The sequence below is a fragment of the Limulus polyphemus genome, unplaced genomic scaffold (genome assembly GCF_000517525.1).
Source record: "Limulus polyphemus unplaced genomic scaffold, Limulus_polyphemus-2.1.2 Scaffold350, whole genome shotgun sequence".
In the NCBI taxonomy this organism is placed as follows: Eukaryota; Metazoa; Arthropoda; class Merostomata; order Xiphosura; family Limulidae; genus Limulus; species Limulus polyphemus.
Window position 1 is genome coordinate 524,622 of NW_013665960.1, and position 15,595 is coordinate 540,216.

Consider the following 15,595-nt stretch of genomic DNA (forward strand, 5'->3'; position numbering starts at 1 on the left):
TTAGGTCCACTTATATATAACATTCATTCAAAGTTCATTATCACACCCAATAATAATAATAATTAATGTTTAAAAGATTTAAATAAGTATTACAGTTTTCCGCAGTTTTTGATAATCCCAGTTTGTTTGTTTTTTGTGTGTGAACCACTTTTCGGCGTTCTTATTGTAGCTGTTCTTATTATAATGTCTGATAATGAAAGGCGTAGAGGAATATTGAATATTGTATTACATATAGACTTGAAAAAACATCTTAGAAAATTTAAAATGATGGATATTTCACCATAGAAAACATTTACGAGCAGATTACACGCGTTTCGCCAAGAAAACGTTTTTGTTCAAATGGTTTTATTTTCCAAAAGCACTGAATGTTTTTGATAATATTTCAGAATACATATACTGACGGTTACATATTCTTTATATTGATCTTACGATATCCCTTGCTTTTCTGGTAGTTAATTCGTTCAATGCACTGATGATCTTCAAGAAAAATGTCGTCAAGGGCAATATCACCGTAGATGTCAGCTCCTACAACGCCTTCAAATATCACCTGTACGTAAGAAATAACAAATCAAAAATACAAATAATAAACTACTGATAGTATGTATTAATGTGAGTTTCATTTCTAAAGATTACCAAACTGATTTGACTTTGAACTTGAAAATAACTAATTTGTACAACACGTATAACATAAAGCTTTAAACCGTACTATAACAATATTTATTGTGTCCGCTATTATAACTATAGTAATCCAATTAGTGCATCTTCCGTAGCATACTTCAGGTTTTTATGGTAATCCAATTTTCAGGTCTCCTTAACTCGATCCTCTTGCTCAACTAATTGAACTAAAGAACGACCCCTATCGTAGGATACTTCTACAACTCACGCTACCACATCAATATTGATTTTAAGCGTAGCAATATTTATTCTCATAATATGCATTCAGCTAACTGTTTGTTTGTAATTAAGTACAAAGCTTCACAATGGGCTATCTGTGCTCTGCCCACCACGGGTATCGAAACCCGGTTTCTAGCGTTGTAAGTCCGTAGACATACGCTATGCCACTGGGGGGCAACATTGAAGAGCGTGTCACCTTTTTTCAAGAATACACCATTCTAATCTGTTCTAATCACTTAATTTCGATGCAGAGATACTTTGTGTTCTATAAATCATGGCACGCTTTTATGAATTAATAAATAATATCTAAATACAATTGCTTTTATAATTTCAAAAGAATATAAGATCTTGTAATCTTTCATTTAAACTCTATACATTTAACTAAAATTAACATAGGTATAAATAGCGGAAAATATTTTTAAAATTTGTTTCAGTGTTGTTTTCACTTTACGTCCAAACCGTCAGTTACAGTTACAACTATAGCCTTATCAAGTGTTTCAGCATAAGAACTGGATTCATTTCAATCACTCGCATTATGAGCTACATCAATGTTTATGTAAATTTAATTTTGTTTTTTTCTTTGGTGAATTGTGCTCTAAGTTACTCGAGAGCTAACTGCATTAGCCGTCTCTAATTTTGAAGTGATGAATTACAGCTGGTTAACGCCACCCATCTCCAACTCTTGGGTTACTCTATACCAATGAACAGTGAAAATGACGGCCACATTATAGCGCTTGACTTCTGAAAGAGCGAGCACGTTCGGTGCCAGAGTTCGATCCCGCAACTCGCAGATTGCGAGTCAGGCGCCCTAACCACCAGGCCAAGTCACAAATCAGGCCTTTAATAGAGGAAAAGTCTTTTTTTTTCTGTTATCCTCAAGTGACACAGAGATAAGTTTGAAAGTTTTTCAATTCAAAAATTTGACACAGCGCAGAAGATCCATTTTGTAGCTTTCCACTCTGCCCGTAATTTAATCACAATGATAAAATTTTATATCTAGGTGTTTTGTAAAGGTTTACTCTGCTAAAATTTACACATAATGATTTATAGTGGTAAATTTTCGGAAATACATTTACCGATTTCTGGTTATCTATGTACTTTAATTAAAAAAACAACTTACAATAAGGACCTGCCAATTGCCTAAAACTTCAACTTACGCTCCCTAATTGTTAAACCAATAAATAGTTAATAAGAATCTATCTGAAGACTGTTAGACCAAAACTGTACATAGCAAACTAAACCAAACTAACTGTGATACAGGAACACTAAATAAATTATTGAAGTCGAACATCGTTCGTTTTAAACGATTTTATTCTACTAAAAATCAGTAATAATTTTATTTCCCCGGAAAGGGGTCGAAAGCTCTCTGGGGGGGTCACCTGTTTTAACCACTTACACCACTATACTCTTATTCTATTTTTTACTCTTATTCTATGAAAGATCCTGTTACTAACAAAATCATGGACACACAAACAATCTAATGCATAAATAGTTTAGAAAAATACGTGTAAAATTCAATGGTGTTCATCGACCCTAACGATAACGCAAAGGCTAAACTGATACTCCTAATATAAGAAATACGTGATCTTATTTTATGGGGCCTGGCATGGCCATGTGGTTAGGGCCCTGGACTCGCAATTTGCGAGTCGCGGGTTCGATTACACATCCCACTAAACGTGCTCGCCTTTTCAGCCGTGGGGGCGTTATAACGTAACGGTCGATTCGTTAGCAAAAGAGTAACCCAAGAGTTTTCGGTGTGTGGTTATGACTATCTGCTTTCCCTCTAGTCTCTCACTGCTAAATTAGGGACAGCTAGCGCAGATAACCCTCGTGTCGCTTTTTCGCGAAATTCAAACCAATCTTACTTTATAGACAAAAATGTTGAACATCCTATTGCTCCAACGTCCTAATGACCTGAATCAAATACGGTAATCTTGAGTAGCTACATTTATACTTAGTTAAACTAACACAAATCACATTGGATTTATCTTTAATGATATTAATACAACAAATGTAATAAAAGTTATATTTCCCTAGTGCATTATTTCAATGCTAGCTAGTGTCACTTCCAGTATCATTAACTACTAGATTTTTGAAAGACATTCTATATCTCAGATTTAAGAATTTTTGTTTTGTTTTTAGGCAAATTATAACTCGAATTTTCGCTAAACATAACGAAAGTGTACGTTTATTTGACCCGTTTACTAAATGTAACGGAGGTATCTTTTTAACTCGAATCTTTGCGAAATGTAACGGAAGTATTCGTTAATTCGAATCTTTTACTAAATATATTACTTTCTGAATCCGAATGGTTTCCTTTCCGTTATCGTTTAGCATTTTAGTAGCATTCGTAAATTATATAAAAGACAAACGCTAAGTCAAATTCAGGGCAGATAGAATCAATAGGCAAGATCCGGCGTTCCGGAACACTTGGACCATTCAATAAATGCAAAACTTCATCCACTATTTGTTTTTGTTTTTCTTGAGGTCAGGATTTATTTATTTTTGTATCTAGTGCATCTATATTCCTGTTTCATTGCAAAGCAAATTTTACCTAATTTGATTTAGTTATCACAAAATATAATAAATCATGTTTCATTGAAACAACTACAGGTGCTAATAATAAAGAAGACTGTTGATAAGACGTAAAATACTTGTATTTACTAATGCTTCGAATATTTTAGAGTGCAATTATTCCGCCTTAAGCGAAATATGAAAATAATATTATATATATATTTGTTAACTAATGTAATAGTAACTTCAATAACAAATTTATCCAAATGTTCAGTGAAGTGGTATACGGGAATATAGATTACAGAATATTTTACGAAAATAGCACAAATGAAACATCGGGTTATAATGATAACTATTCGTAACAAACGGCTGAGTGGTGAAGTTATTTAGAATAATTTTAGGTTTAAGTCATTAAGTCACGTACGGTCTACATATACGACTTGTGATTTTGCTACTTCCGTTATATATCCTATATTCTTACACTTCCTACTTCCGTTATATATCCTATATTCTTACACTTCCTACTTCCGTCATATATCTTATATCCTTACACTTCCTACTTCCGTTATATATATCCTATATCCTTACACTTCCGTATTTTGTTATATATCCGTACACTTCTTTTTTACCTGTTCACCGAGTTTTAAATGAATTAGTTATTGATTACCGTATAATTGTAATAATTTCACTGAAGATAGAATAAGTGTATTGCAAAAAGTCCGAAGCTATGGTTAGCGTCTTATCAAATGTCTTCATTTTTTAATTAGACTTTATTTCCTCTAGCATAAATCTATTGACAACTACAGGTTCGGCCGTAGACCAGCGATATACATTCTCTCTATATATTTATTTAAATTTCAAATTATTTCCAATTTTACTTATTATTTTTAAATATTTTTTTATGCAAGACATAATTCGAATACTTTTCAAAACAAAATTCTTGAACTTACATCAACATTTAAATCAAAATTCAAAATAAACTTGAATATGGAAGCACATTACACTAATATAATAATAAGTTCGCAAACAACGATTTATAAGTATAAAGAAGAAGACAGACCAATGTTCTATCAAAATATTAAGTCTGTTCTCCCAAACATAAATCCCTTCATTATGCTTACAAATCGTTGTTTGACAACTTATTATTAAAATACTAATACTTGCAATGAAATAATAAAACAAAATTACCGGAAGTTTTGTCTTAATAGTTACTCTTGTGAAAGTGTAAGAAAAAAATCGTAGCCTATTAGTGAGCCCCCGGTGGCTCATTGGTAAGCCTGGGGCTTTTCAGGCTAAAAATCGGGTTTCGATATCCGCGGTGAGCAAAATATAGATAGCCCATTGTATAACCTAGCAAAAAATCAAAGAAATTCGTTGATTTGACGCCATCTAGTATTTATATGAGCAGGTTTCACTTTTTCCATTTGCCAATAATGTCAATTATAGAAAACAATGTATACAAGAGACATAGAACAATTTTTTATTTGTAAATTATTCTGATCCCTGCATGTAAATTTGTTTACTTTTTATACTAGTAATACTTTTAATATTTGTAGTTGAACAGAAACATGAAACTTAATATTGTTTCATAAAAGTTCGACTTATAATCAACATTATTGTATAATGTTTTACTGTCAAAGTTGGTTTCTGATTAAATGTACAATGGCAAGATCTTTATTAGATTAGTAAAATGTTTATGTAGATAAATTGCTACATACTCTGATTTCAGTGTTACTTATAGGAATGTTCAAAGCTGTTTCTAACCAAAAATCCCCATGGTTTCCTGTCTTGTCGAAATATTTGGTTTCTTCTACTGCTCCATTCTCTTCGATCAATTGTATGAAAACCCTCAACGACCCCACACTGCTTCCGTACATATGATACCAAAATTTCAAACAGAACCCTGTTTCTGTTTGTGCTATCCATGGTGTCATCAGCCGTGCTTTCTCGCCTTTGATTCTTGGAGTAGATGTTTCAGTGTATATATAATAACCTAAAGTGACAAAACAAAAATGAAGATTTTTTTTTCTTTGGTAGCAAAAGGTTACTTTAGCTTCAATTATGCTATTTCCATGCGCTTCACTAAGAATAACTATTTGAAGTTTCTAACTGAATCAGAAAATGTATTTAGAGTGCTCGAATTCTCTTTAGACGGAAGAGTTACGCTATGGCTTGTGTGGTTGGATTTTGAATTCAAGAATTCGTGGTTACCGTCCCAGTACCACAAAAACACACTCTGCGCTTTGGGGCCGTGGGTGCGTTACTTGAGTGATGGTCAAAGAGTATCCCATTAAATTTGGTGGGTGGTGTTAACTAGCTGTCCGGACTAGAAAATTGCATTGACTGAAGTCGTCTAACCTCATAGGGAGCTTAGCCGGACGAAATCCCTGTTATGTTTGTAGAGCCCAAGGAGGGCACAGCTCCCAGGTTTGGAACCACTACAGTCTAGTATATCAGCTCAAAACCAGGGACGGCTATACTCAGGTAGTCATTGTGTAGCTTTGCGCGAAGATTCTAAACAAAATACAAAAAAAAAATCAAATTCTCTTGACAGCTGCTTTCGTAAAAACGTATTCCGGAAACAGTCAGTTTTGTTTCAAATAACATTGATAATAAAGAACTCTACTACCAAGAAGAAGCTCACGGTCATTGGAAAACCCATAAAAGTAATGAATCGTCATTAGAATAAGAAAGTTGAATTATTTTAATGTGTACCAAGTGAAAATGTTCGCAAAGGTACACGATAACTATATGTTTTCGCCGTCTCTAATTTTGAACTTATAGATTAGAGCGACAGCAACTATTCAGAATCACCCACCGCCAACTTTTAGACTACTTTAATCAAAAAGTGAGATTTGACCGTCACAGTTATAACGCACCTATTGCCCCAAAGTGTGGAGTACAGTTTTGTTGCAAGAGGACGCGAACAATGAACGTTGAGATTCAAAATCCGACACGCTAACCACTCGGACATGACAGATCATATAATTATGTAAAAACAAGAGTCTGGATAGCACATAGTAACACTTACATCGTTCTCTAAGAGAGCCTCCATAATAAGCTAAGTAGTGACAATGTACCTGTTCCTATAAAATATTTCGGATTTTTAAATGAGAAGTAGCAAAACTTATTTCTGTAAAATAGCTTAGACGGTTATATAACAAGTGCTAAAAACCTACCTGTTCATGTAGGTTGTATATTTGGATGACAACTATTAAAAATATGTATTTCCCCACAAAAGAGAATAATATATAACAATTAGTTAAAATTTACCTGTTCCTCTAAAAGAGCCCGGATAGTTCGATGACGTATGATCTGACTTAGGACCAGTGTGCATAGAAGATGTCTGGCCTCTCTGTCTTTTCCAGTCAAAATCGTCTTCCTGCTCTTGTTGTAAGTCACACCAATCATTATCGAACGAGCAGAATACAGGTGCAGCTGTAAGTGAACAGTTTCGTTATCTGAACGATTATTCGTAATCGTATGTACAAATGTCCTGCCATATCACTTAACCATAATTTATTTCTAAGTTCTTCACAACATATTTAGTTTTCTTTAATTTGCAATGTTCTTCTTTTGTCTCATGCTGATACTCACCGGCACATACAGTTTCTCTCTGAACTATTTTCTTATTCCTCTTTTTAGCTGGAGTAATAAGCATTTAGAAATCAAGTTAACGATTTAAGTCAAAGTCAACATGAAGGTTGGAACGCCGTAAAATATACCAAAACAATTTCAGTATTTATCTAAGACAATCAATGTACAGAGAGTTAAGTACGTTATACTAAGAATATTTTAATATGCAAATAAGCAAGTCATGTGAAAACCACACGCCGATAGAACGTCGCGGTGGAACAGAATATATCAGTACTACATTTCGACATTGTTTGACGTTTCCGTAGGTAGTGCGTTACAACCGAAAATTTATTGCTTCGAGGAAGAGTATATAACAACCCTTGCCAACGCAAAATATTTATGCATTCACATTATAAGGATGTGTTCTGAACAGGAATTTAGAACTTCGAAGATGGGATTATCCCTTGTACTTAGTGGAATTGGAAAAAAAGAATTATCATTCAACTTGGGGCACCACAATCATCCAGACAGAGAACTTCAACAAGTTTAATGTAAGTGTAATGTTTTGGAACACATAAGAATCCACGATTACAAAGGTTAGTTGCAAAAACTGTCCATGTGTACCAGGCAAAAGTACGTAACCCAATAAAGAAGAGTTTCCTTCTGGAAAACGACAACGTGTACAGAAGTTACTTCCATGAAATATCTGATAAACCTTCACATACCTCAAGTAACTGCAGAATGAAATAGGTATTTATGCTATTTCATACGAAAACATACCAGTCAAATCGCCTATGGATTCATTTGCATTCTTGTGACTTATGGAAAGTATGCAAGTAACAGTGATGTACTTGTGACCTGACAGTCTTACGTCGGGGTCTTTTGCAATGAAAATTAGAATGCAGCGCTGATTTCAAGAAGCATAACCGTCAGATAGAGTACGACCGGATGTGGCGACATGAAATGTAACAACGTGATAAAGCTACCAAATCGTTTTAATATAAAGTAATCAACTTATTTATACACCATTATTACCAGATACAGACCTGGAAAATTAGTAGGACATGCGTGTATATACACCCAATACAACATCCAAACTTGTTTAATATTAAGTTCATGTCAAATTATACTTACCTCAGGAATTAATTCATGTAATTTGAGATCATTTTTGTCCAGAGAGGGACAGTAAATGCCAACTGTGTTTAAAAAAGTACTAAAGTGCTGGAAAATGATTTTTAGTTGTACTAGCTTGTACAGTTTGAATTATAACACGTGTCTTATAAATTGTCATAGATGTCACTCGCCTCAGACACCAGACAGTAGAGATGGCTTAATAAGTTTTCTTTGGTTAAAAGACGTGCTAGGGATAACTGGAGAAAAAAATAGGCATATTGTACTAGAGTTACGTTCTACGATAACAATTCAGGCAGACAGCTAGTGTTTCTGTATTCCATAAGTAAGCTCAACAATATTACTTATTTATTAGTTATAATATTTAGTATATCAAATGTCATTACTTGTTATATTTATTAATTGTTTATTAATATATTTTTATTATATAGATTGTTTTACATTGTTAGCTTAAGAGACTAACATGACTAACCTAAATCTCCTAAGCTGGCTGAAGCCCATGAAATATTATTAGGATTACGGCCGAAAATATCGTTAACATCGTAATATCGTAAATAAAGTATAGTAATTAGCTGTACTGATTGCCAGATTAATTTTTAGTTTCGCTCTAAGTACAGAAGTTGGTCTGATCAGAAGCTAATATTTATTGCGTTTAGTCTTGTAGAAGGTTTTACAATCCCAGTATCATAGTTTTAATTTGCAAAGCTTCTCTTGTCTATTTGTATTATGTTTATGACATTCAGAAGTTCTCCTGATCAGAGAAATTTATTATAATAATTGAATGGTTGTTTTAAATCACAGCACACAATTGCCAGTTTCTACTAGCTAATGTAGTTTCGCCTACTTTTACTATTTCAGGTAGAACTTGCAGACGGTTGATAAGTTTACTGTGATGTCTGCCTAGTTTTCGCGGTTTATAAAGCTACTTTAATCTAGAAACTTTAGAAATGGCGTTGTTGTTGTTTTTTAATTCATGAAGTCATTCGCGTGGTTTATCAACGTTTTTTACACGAGACTATATCTATAAAATTAAGAATGTGTAGAACTGTCTTAGCTCTTTTTTCCTGTCTATCCGGTTGAGCAATGTAAAAGAACAAGATGAAGTAGTGATAAGAAACTCTTAGCAAAATATATCTTTTAGTAACATATAATGTTAACGAAAACATCTTTCATTCATGATGTTTGTTACATTATGAAAGATCAAATGCTCTTTGAATGAGACCAGATTTTACCTCACATACACACCCACAAAAAATTAAATAAAATTCCCAATCCCTAAGCACACTCCTCTCTAACTCTGTTGGCACCGGTAACATTTGTGTGTGTGTGTATTGTTTTATAACAAAGCTACATCGGGCTATATGCTCTGTCCACCGAGAGAATTGGACCTCTTATTTTAGCCTTATAAGTCCGAAGAATTACCACTGTCCCACCGGGGGACCAGATAACATTTGCTAAGAAATTCTTCTTCTGCTTCTGTGGAAAGCTCATTAATGACAAGAATCACACTGAATATCAAGGTTGTTTTTGTGATTATTATTATCAATAAAACTTTCCTACCCAATTTCAACTTGTTTTCCCCCAAAACCTCTAACTATTTAATTTTTCAAATATAAAATACCTTTTGTGGGTAAACAAGCGGGGATGGGGGCGCTCCATCTTGCAGTTCCGTCAATGGACCTCAAACAGCGAACTTGGTCGGGACCAATGAGCTTAAAACCATTCTTACAGCTAAACCCAAGGTACGAACCAACAACAGGTTTGGTTTCTCCCTGTATTTCTCCGTGAAGAACTTGGACAGGTGGTTGGCAGAATACAACAGGTTTCACTAAAATAACAAAAAATGGATTAATTAAAACTTAAGAAATAGTTATCTTAACTCCTAAGAGAATTTGAAGTACTTATGGTGTTACTAGCATTTTGCATTTCATAGGAGACTTATCAATGAATTAATTTCCTTTAAATTTTTGAAGTTGATAATAATAATAATGTACATGTAATGCATAATAACGTACGTACATTATTTAATGCTGGTTATGAAATAATATAATCGAATAGCGTTAGATAATAGCACTGAATGCTTAAAAGAAAGGTACCATTAATTTGAGGTCCACAAAAAATGCTCTTTTATACTCACATGCGTTCTTTTGTGGCCACTGACCGTTTCATAGTGCCAAAACTGTTTTTTTCAATGTTTTAATTTAAATGTTCGATTGAGAGGGCTCGTCATTATGTAATAATAATGACGTAGTAATTCTTACAGTACGGAGAAACAAGAGTACGATATAAATATTAGAATCAGTGAATTAGTCAGTCATTCGGTGTAGTATTCACTGAATCAATGAGTGAATCAGTTCAGTGCCAGTCAGTGAGTTATTTAGTTTTATGCTTCAGTTACTGAGCTAAACAGTGAATTAACGTGTTTGTTATCATTCGATTAGCTAGAGGAAATTTAACATTAACAAATAAGCTTATAAGTAAGTTAGGCGTATACTAGTCTCGAAATATCTGTACCTATATTTGCTGCTAAAGGTTATTTGAAAGTCTAATACTTAACGAATAGAATATATATAATATATTTTATTTAGTTGTTTTTCCACGGCAAAGAAAAACAAATGCGACGTGTTTAAGGTACTATCAACTTACTAATGTGAGAGAAAAAACTGAACTTCAAGAACCCTATTTTTTTTACAGACTAATTGCAATACGAGAAATGAATTTTGTACTTGGTAATATCACTTTAAAGTTACGGATAAAAACATGCTTTTTTTTAACATTCTCAGTCCCTAGAACTTAACTGTAAAAATGTTGTAACATATTTTATTGCTGAGCAGTTTTTATATTGTTTAGTAATTATAATGCCAAATCCAGTTCATATAGCGACAAAGAATTAATTTAGTTCTTCAATAACGTTTGCTACAATAAAGCTTATACTGTATTGAAGTTTAGGTCCCCTGGTGGGTCAGCGGTCCGTTTACGGACTTAGAGCTCTAAAATCAGCGGTTTGTTTGCTCTGTAGACAGAGCGCAAACAAACCATTGTGCAGCTTTGCGTGAAAAACAATAAGATTAAAATATATATAATTAATTGAACTTATGAAAACGGTAATGATAAATTCAAGAAGTTAACAGTAATATTTAACGTAATCCCCCAAGTATAACAGTAAGACTGATCATGTGATGTTCTCTAATTATATAAATATTCAAACATCAAAATTTTCACATCGTATAAGCTACAACTTACATAAAATAGGACACTGAACATAACTGCATTTTTGAAGCTGATTCTGCATCTTTTGAGGGCAGTTACTAATAGAGTTATGCAATGATTGGAATGATTGGGCAATTCCAAACGAAGTGCTCACCAGGGAGTGATGAGAGACACACTCACGACGACGATACTGCAGCCCGTGCCCACATGTAACTGTGCACTTGCTCCACGAGGTCCATTCTGTCCATATTACAAGCTCTGGTTCCGAAATCATCTTTGTCTTAAACTGAAACAAACAATGCAAGTTAAATACGTTTTTTTTTTTTTAATGTGAACGTTACAATATTGTAGAAACTCCAAATCGGCATCTTTAAAGACATGAGTCATCTGAAGTTTGAAGTAAATATAAACTCAAAAGGGGCATCATTCATGAAAAATGATTTCATGAGAAATCAGTTTCGGAACCTAAAACTGAGCTCATGAGGAACATTCTTTTAACGTAATCCTAGTCTGTTTAGAAACCTTTATCTCAAACTATAATAGGAAACGTATAAGCTATGGAGATAATCAGCTTCTCCAAATCTCATACCATCACGTGGTCCCTGATAGTTTGCGTGAAAATAATGATTGTCTCACTCAGTCATTAAGAGCAGAACACGGTGAGTTTGGGGGCTTAAAAAATTAAAAATCGGAATTTGATCTCTGCGGCGGGCACTGCACTGATCGCCTTTTGTGTAGCTTTGCACTTAAAAAAAGAAAATCGCATTCCGGGATCAAGTTTAGACATGAAAATTCACAATAATTTAGCAATACTACAATATTTCTTACTTTTATCAAGGTTTTTTAATGAGTTTCTACTACAATACCAAATTCAAAACATATGTTTTCACATTCAATTATCTGTGTGTTTTTACCTAAGATATAATTAAAACTGAATGAAAATTGAGTCAAAAATGTTGCAGAAGTTTTATGCAAAACACAATAAGTATAATTAGCTGTATTTCATTATGAAATTAATATAATTTTATAAAATATTATTCGTCTTAAGAATTGATAATAATGAGCGAAAATAAATGTGAATAAATTTTACAATTTATTGTGAACGTAACATCGAAGTTTGTGTTATTCATAGATATATTTTTCAAATCTACCCAATTTCTCACATTATCCGATTTTTATTATGTAGTTTTGAAATATTGTATTTTTGCATCTTACGCTATTCAGCATAACTCTTGTAGTGTTATGAACTACACGTTATTATGCAACGGTCAATCCCACTATTTGTTAGTAACAGAGTAGCCCAAGAGATGGCGGTGGGTGGTGATGACTAGCTGCCTTCCCTCTGCTAAACTAGGGACGGCTAGCGCAGATAGCCCTCGTGTAGCTTTGCGCGAAATTCAAACAAACAAACATATATCCTGCTAAAACTGTCACGTTACGTATTCATACATAAAATACAAGCTAGCCAAGGGCACTCCCATGTAGCCTTAAGGCTGCATGATTTCCTGCTGGTCACATTAAGTTAACAGCAGTAACCTAATTGACCTAATTAGCTTTTCTTTTATATATCTGTGCTAAAACTAGTCTCATTAGAACATCATTCTTTGAGCTTCACACTTAAACTTTTGATACTCATCAGTTCGGAAAAATCAGGATTTGGCTTGCTAACAATTCAAAACTCAAACACGTCACTAGTACAGGACATTTAAAATAAATACGGCAGGAAAACATAGTTGATTACGTGTTTCGTAATATTTACGTATCTATAGTATATACTTTTTAAAGTCATTTTATCAGATATGAACAAACAGTCCCCCGGTGGGACATTGGTAAATTTAAGGACTTACAAAGCTAAAATTCGGGGCTCGATTCCCGCGATGAACATAGTAGATATCCCAGCGTGGCTGTGCACAAAAAAAGGGGGAAAGGGGTGAACATACAATAAGGTCCTGTCATTGAAGCTTCTGTGAACTTTATCCACTTGTACTTCAGAGTTTAGACTTATACCGGGAAGGACACGAGTGATCTTACCACAAGTTGTCTTTATCGGCAAAACATGGCTGTTCCAAAATCACAACCAGGATGCTAGAAAAATGTTTTATTTTATTCTCATATGGTTCTAGATAGGTTAAATTTTACTTAACTTTGTTTTAAAGTAAAATGGGTGTTTGGCAGGGAAAAGTTAGAGATCCAAGTTCTAAATGGGTAAGTAATTGTCATTTGAGAATGTAGAATTTTTTCCTATGCTCTGTCCCGTTGCCGCATGGGTCATGGGTGCATTATAAGAATACCGGTCAACCCCCACTGTTCGATTAGAAACGTAAGAGTTAACGGTGAGTGCCGTTTGCTAATTGTTTTCCTTCTTATTCCATCAGTTCAAAATTAGTGAACCTAGTAGATATCTCTTTATTTAACTTAGGCCCGGCATGGCCAGGTGGTTACGATGCTCGACTCGCAATCTGTGGGTCGCGGGTTCGAAATCCATAATAAACAATTGTTTAACTTACATAAAATTTATAAACAAGCCAAACCCATGCTCTCTATTACTTCTCGGATCCTCTGTTTTTTTATATTCTACACTTCTGTTCGGTTAAATATTTTTTGTCGCTAAAATGTTTAGCTGAAGCTGACAATTGTTTTCTTTTTTAGATTACATTTCATACTGCATTTCACTATAAGCAAGAAATGAAAATTAAAAATCTATGCATTTCATGACTTCAATGTATACATATTATATGTAATTATAAATAAATGACAAGGTTTGTTATGTTTTGTTTTGTTTTTTTTGCTATTAAGCACAAAGCTACACAATGGGCTATCTGTGCTGTGCCATGTGAATAGCGTAAAGTAAGATTAACATTACTACACATTCTAAAGTTTTTAAGTTTCGCAGACTGTGTCGCCATTTTGACAGTAGTGTTATTAGTAAAATAATATTAGAAGCACATCTTTAAATAACGGTTGTTGGGATCAAATGAACACATATACCTTTCTTATTCAAACATTAACACAGTTTTTTTCATTACGTTTTAAATGCAATTAATTATTATAGCTTATGACTAGACATATATATATTCTAGAAGATTAAATATATGGTACCTCAGTTTTTGCTGTGAACAACGGCAAATAAATCCATGAACAAATTAGCGGCCAAAACAATAAGTTGTTCATAGCTTTTCTGGAAAAAAAGAGACGTTTTTTGGCGAAATATCGTTGATTTTATAGCGACTTTAGAAATGGTTAATAACATGAATATTGACCGGATGACACTAACACACGTATACTTGTTTATGTTTATACAGATGCATTTCATTGTTCACGTACTCTCGTCATTACTGGTGTATTGAGTTTAGCGTCACATTTTATCATCATTTCTTAGAACAGCTAGACTTTCCTTTCTTATCAATCAATGCTAGCGGAACTTAGTTTCTTTTCCTACTCCTGGTTAAGAGGCAGTGAAAACAAAACACTGGGGGTTGTTTTATCTCTATCCCCTGGATAAGAGGCAATGAAAATGAAAACTGGACTTATTTGCTTTTTCCTGCTTGTGATGCAATAACAACGAAACATGAGTTGCTTATAAAAAATCTCCTGCTTGAAAGTAAGAGGGAAGGAATGCGAAATTTGGGACTTTTTTTTTTCTCTCCTAGTTAAGAGAGGGCGATTGCGAAAATTTGGTCTATATATATTCGTAACAACGAGATTAATGAAGTATAAAATAAAAGAATATGTAGAAACTGAATTGTCAGGGTAGTGACACCAGTTGGAGAGCTCCTGAAGAAAACACCCTCAGTGATAGAATGCCAAGTTGGTGAAGGGCAAGAAGTTAAAAAGTTATTTTGTCTTCATACTACAATACTATAAGTCACAGAAATGAAAACCACCAAAGAAATCTGGTGATTGAACAAATGAGAAAAGTGTATTAGTAAAGAAAGAAAAACTTTTGTTACTCAAAATTCTTACTGTACATTGTTTTACACTGTTAATTCACGATTCGATAATTGTAATGTCTATATTTATGAATATTCATGTTACTTGGAGTTTATTATTAATTACGAAAGTTTAAGTTTAATAAGCCATTGTTTTCTTTGTGTAATAGGATTGTTCAAGGGGCTTCATAATCACCCAGGGAAGTGCTATAAGCTTTTTGTATTGTTTGTTTGTTTTGGAATTTCGCGAAAAGCTACGCGAGGGCTATCTGCGCTAGCCGTCCCTAATTTAGCAGTGTAAGACTAGAGGGAAGGCAGCTAGTCATCACCACCCACCGCCA

The 15,595-nt window shown here is 33.8% G+C and overlaps 1 protein-coding gene across 2 annotated transcripts; it reads right to left on the bottom strand.

Moving 5' to 3' along the window:
• Positions 1–324: 324 nt before the first annotated feature.
• Positions 325–14,657, bottom strand: LOC106457599 (MAM and LDL-receptor class A domain-containing protein 1-like). 2 transcript variants are annotated; one of them, XM_013917035.2, is made up of 6 exons: positions 14,425–14,657; positions 11,359–11,611; positions 9,737–9,943; positions 6,682–6,846; positions 5,127–5,401; positions 325–547 (listed from the first exon to the last, which is right to left on the bottom strand). In XM_013917035.2, exons 1-6 carry the CDS (start codon positions 14,494–14,496, stop codon positions 404–406), a joined length of 1,116 nt encoding a protein of 371 aa, XP_013772489.1. In that variant the 5' UTR covers positions 14,497–14,657; the 3' UTR covers positions 325–403. The 2 variants fall into 2 exon arrangements, with proteins under 2 accessions (XP_013772489.1, XP_013772490.1); XM_013917036.2 differs by having other exon boundaries at positions 335–547; positions 5,173–5,401.
• Positions 14,658–15,595: the final 938 nt, after the last annotated feature.

Coding starts and splice junctions, on each gene's coding strand:
- LOC106457599 (XM_013917035.2), bottom strand. CDS start 14,496: ATGAACAACTTATTGTTTTGGCCGCTAATTTGTTCATGGATTTATTTG. Junction 11,612..14,424: donor TGTTCACAGCAAAAACTGAG/GTACCATATATT, acceptor TGTTTGTTTCAG/TTTAAGACAAAGATGATTTC. Junction 548..5,126: donor TAAGTAACACTGAAATCAGA/GTATGTAGCAAT, acceptor TCTTACGTACAG/GTGATATTTGAAGGCGTTGT.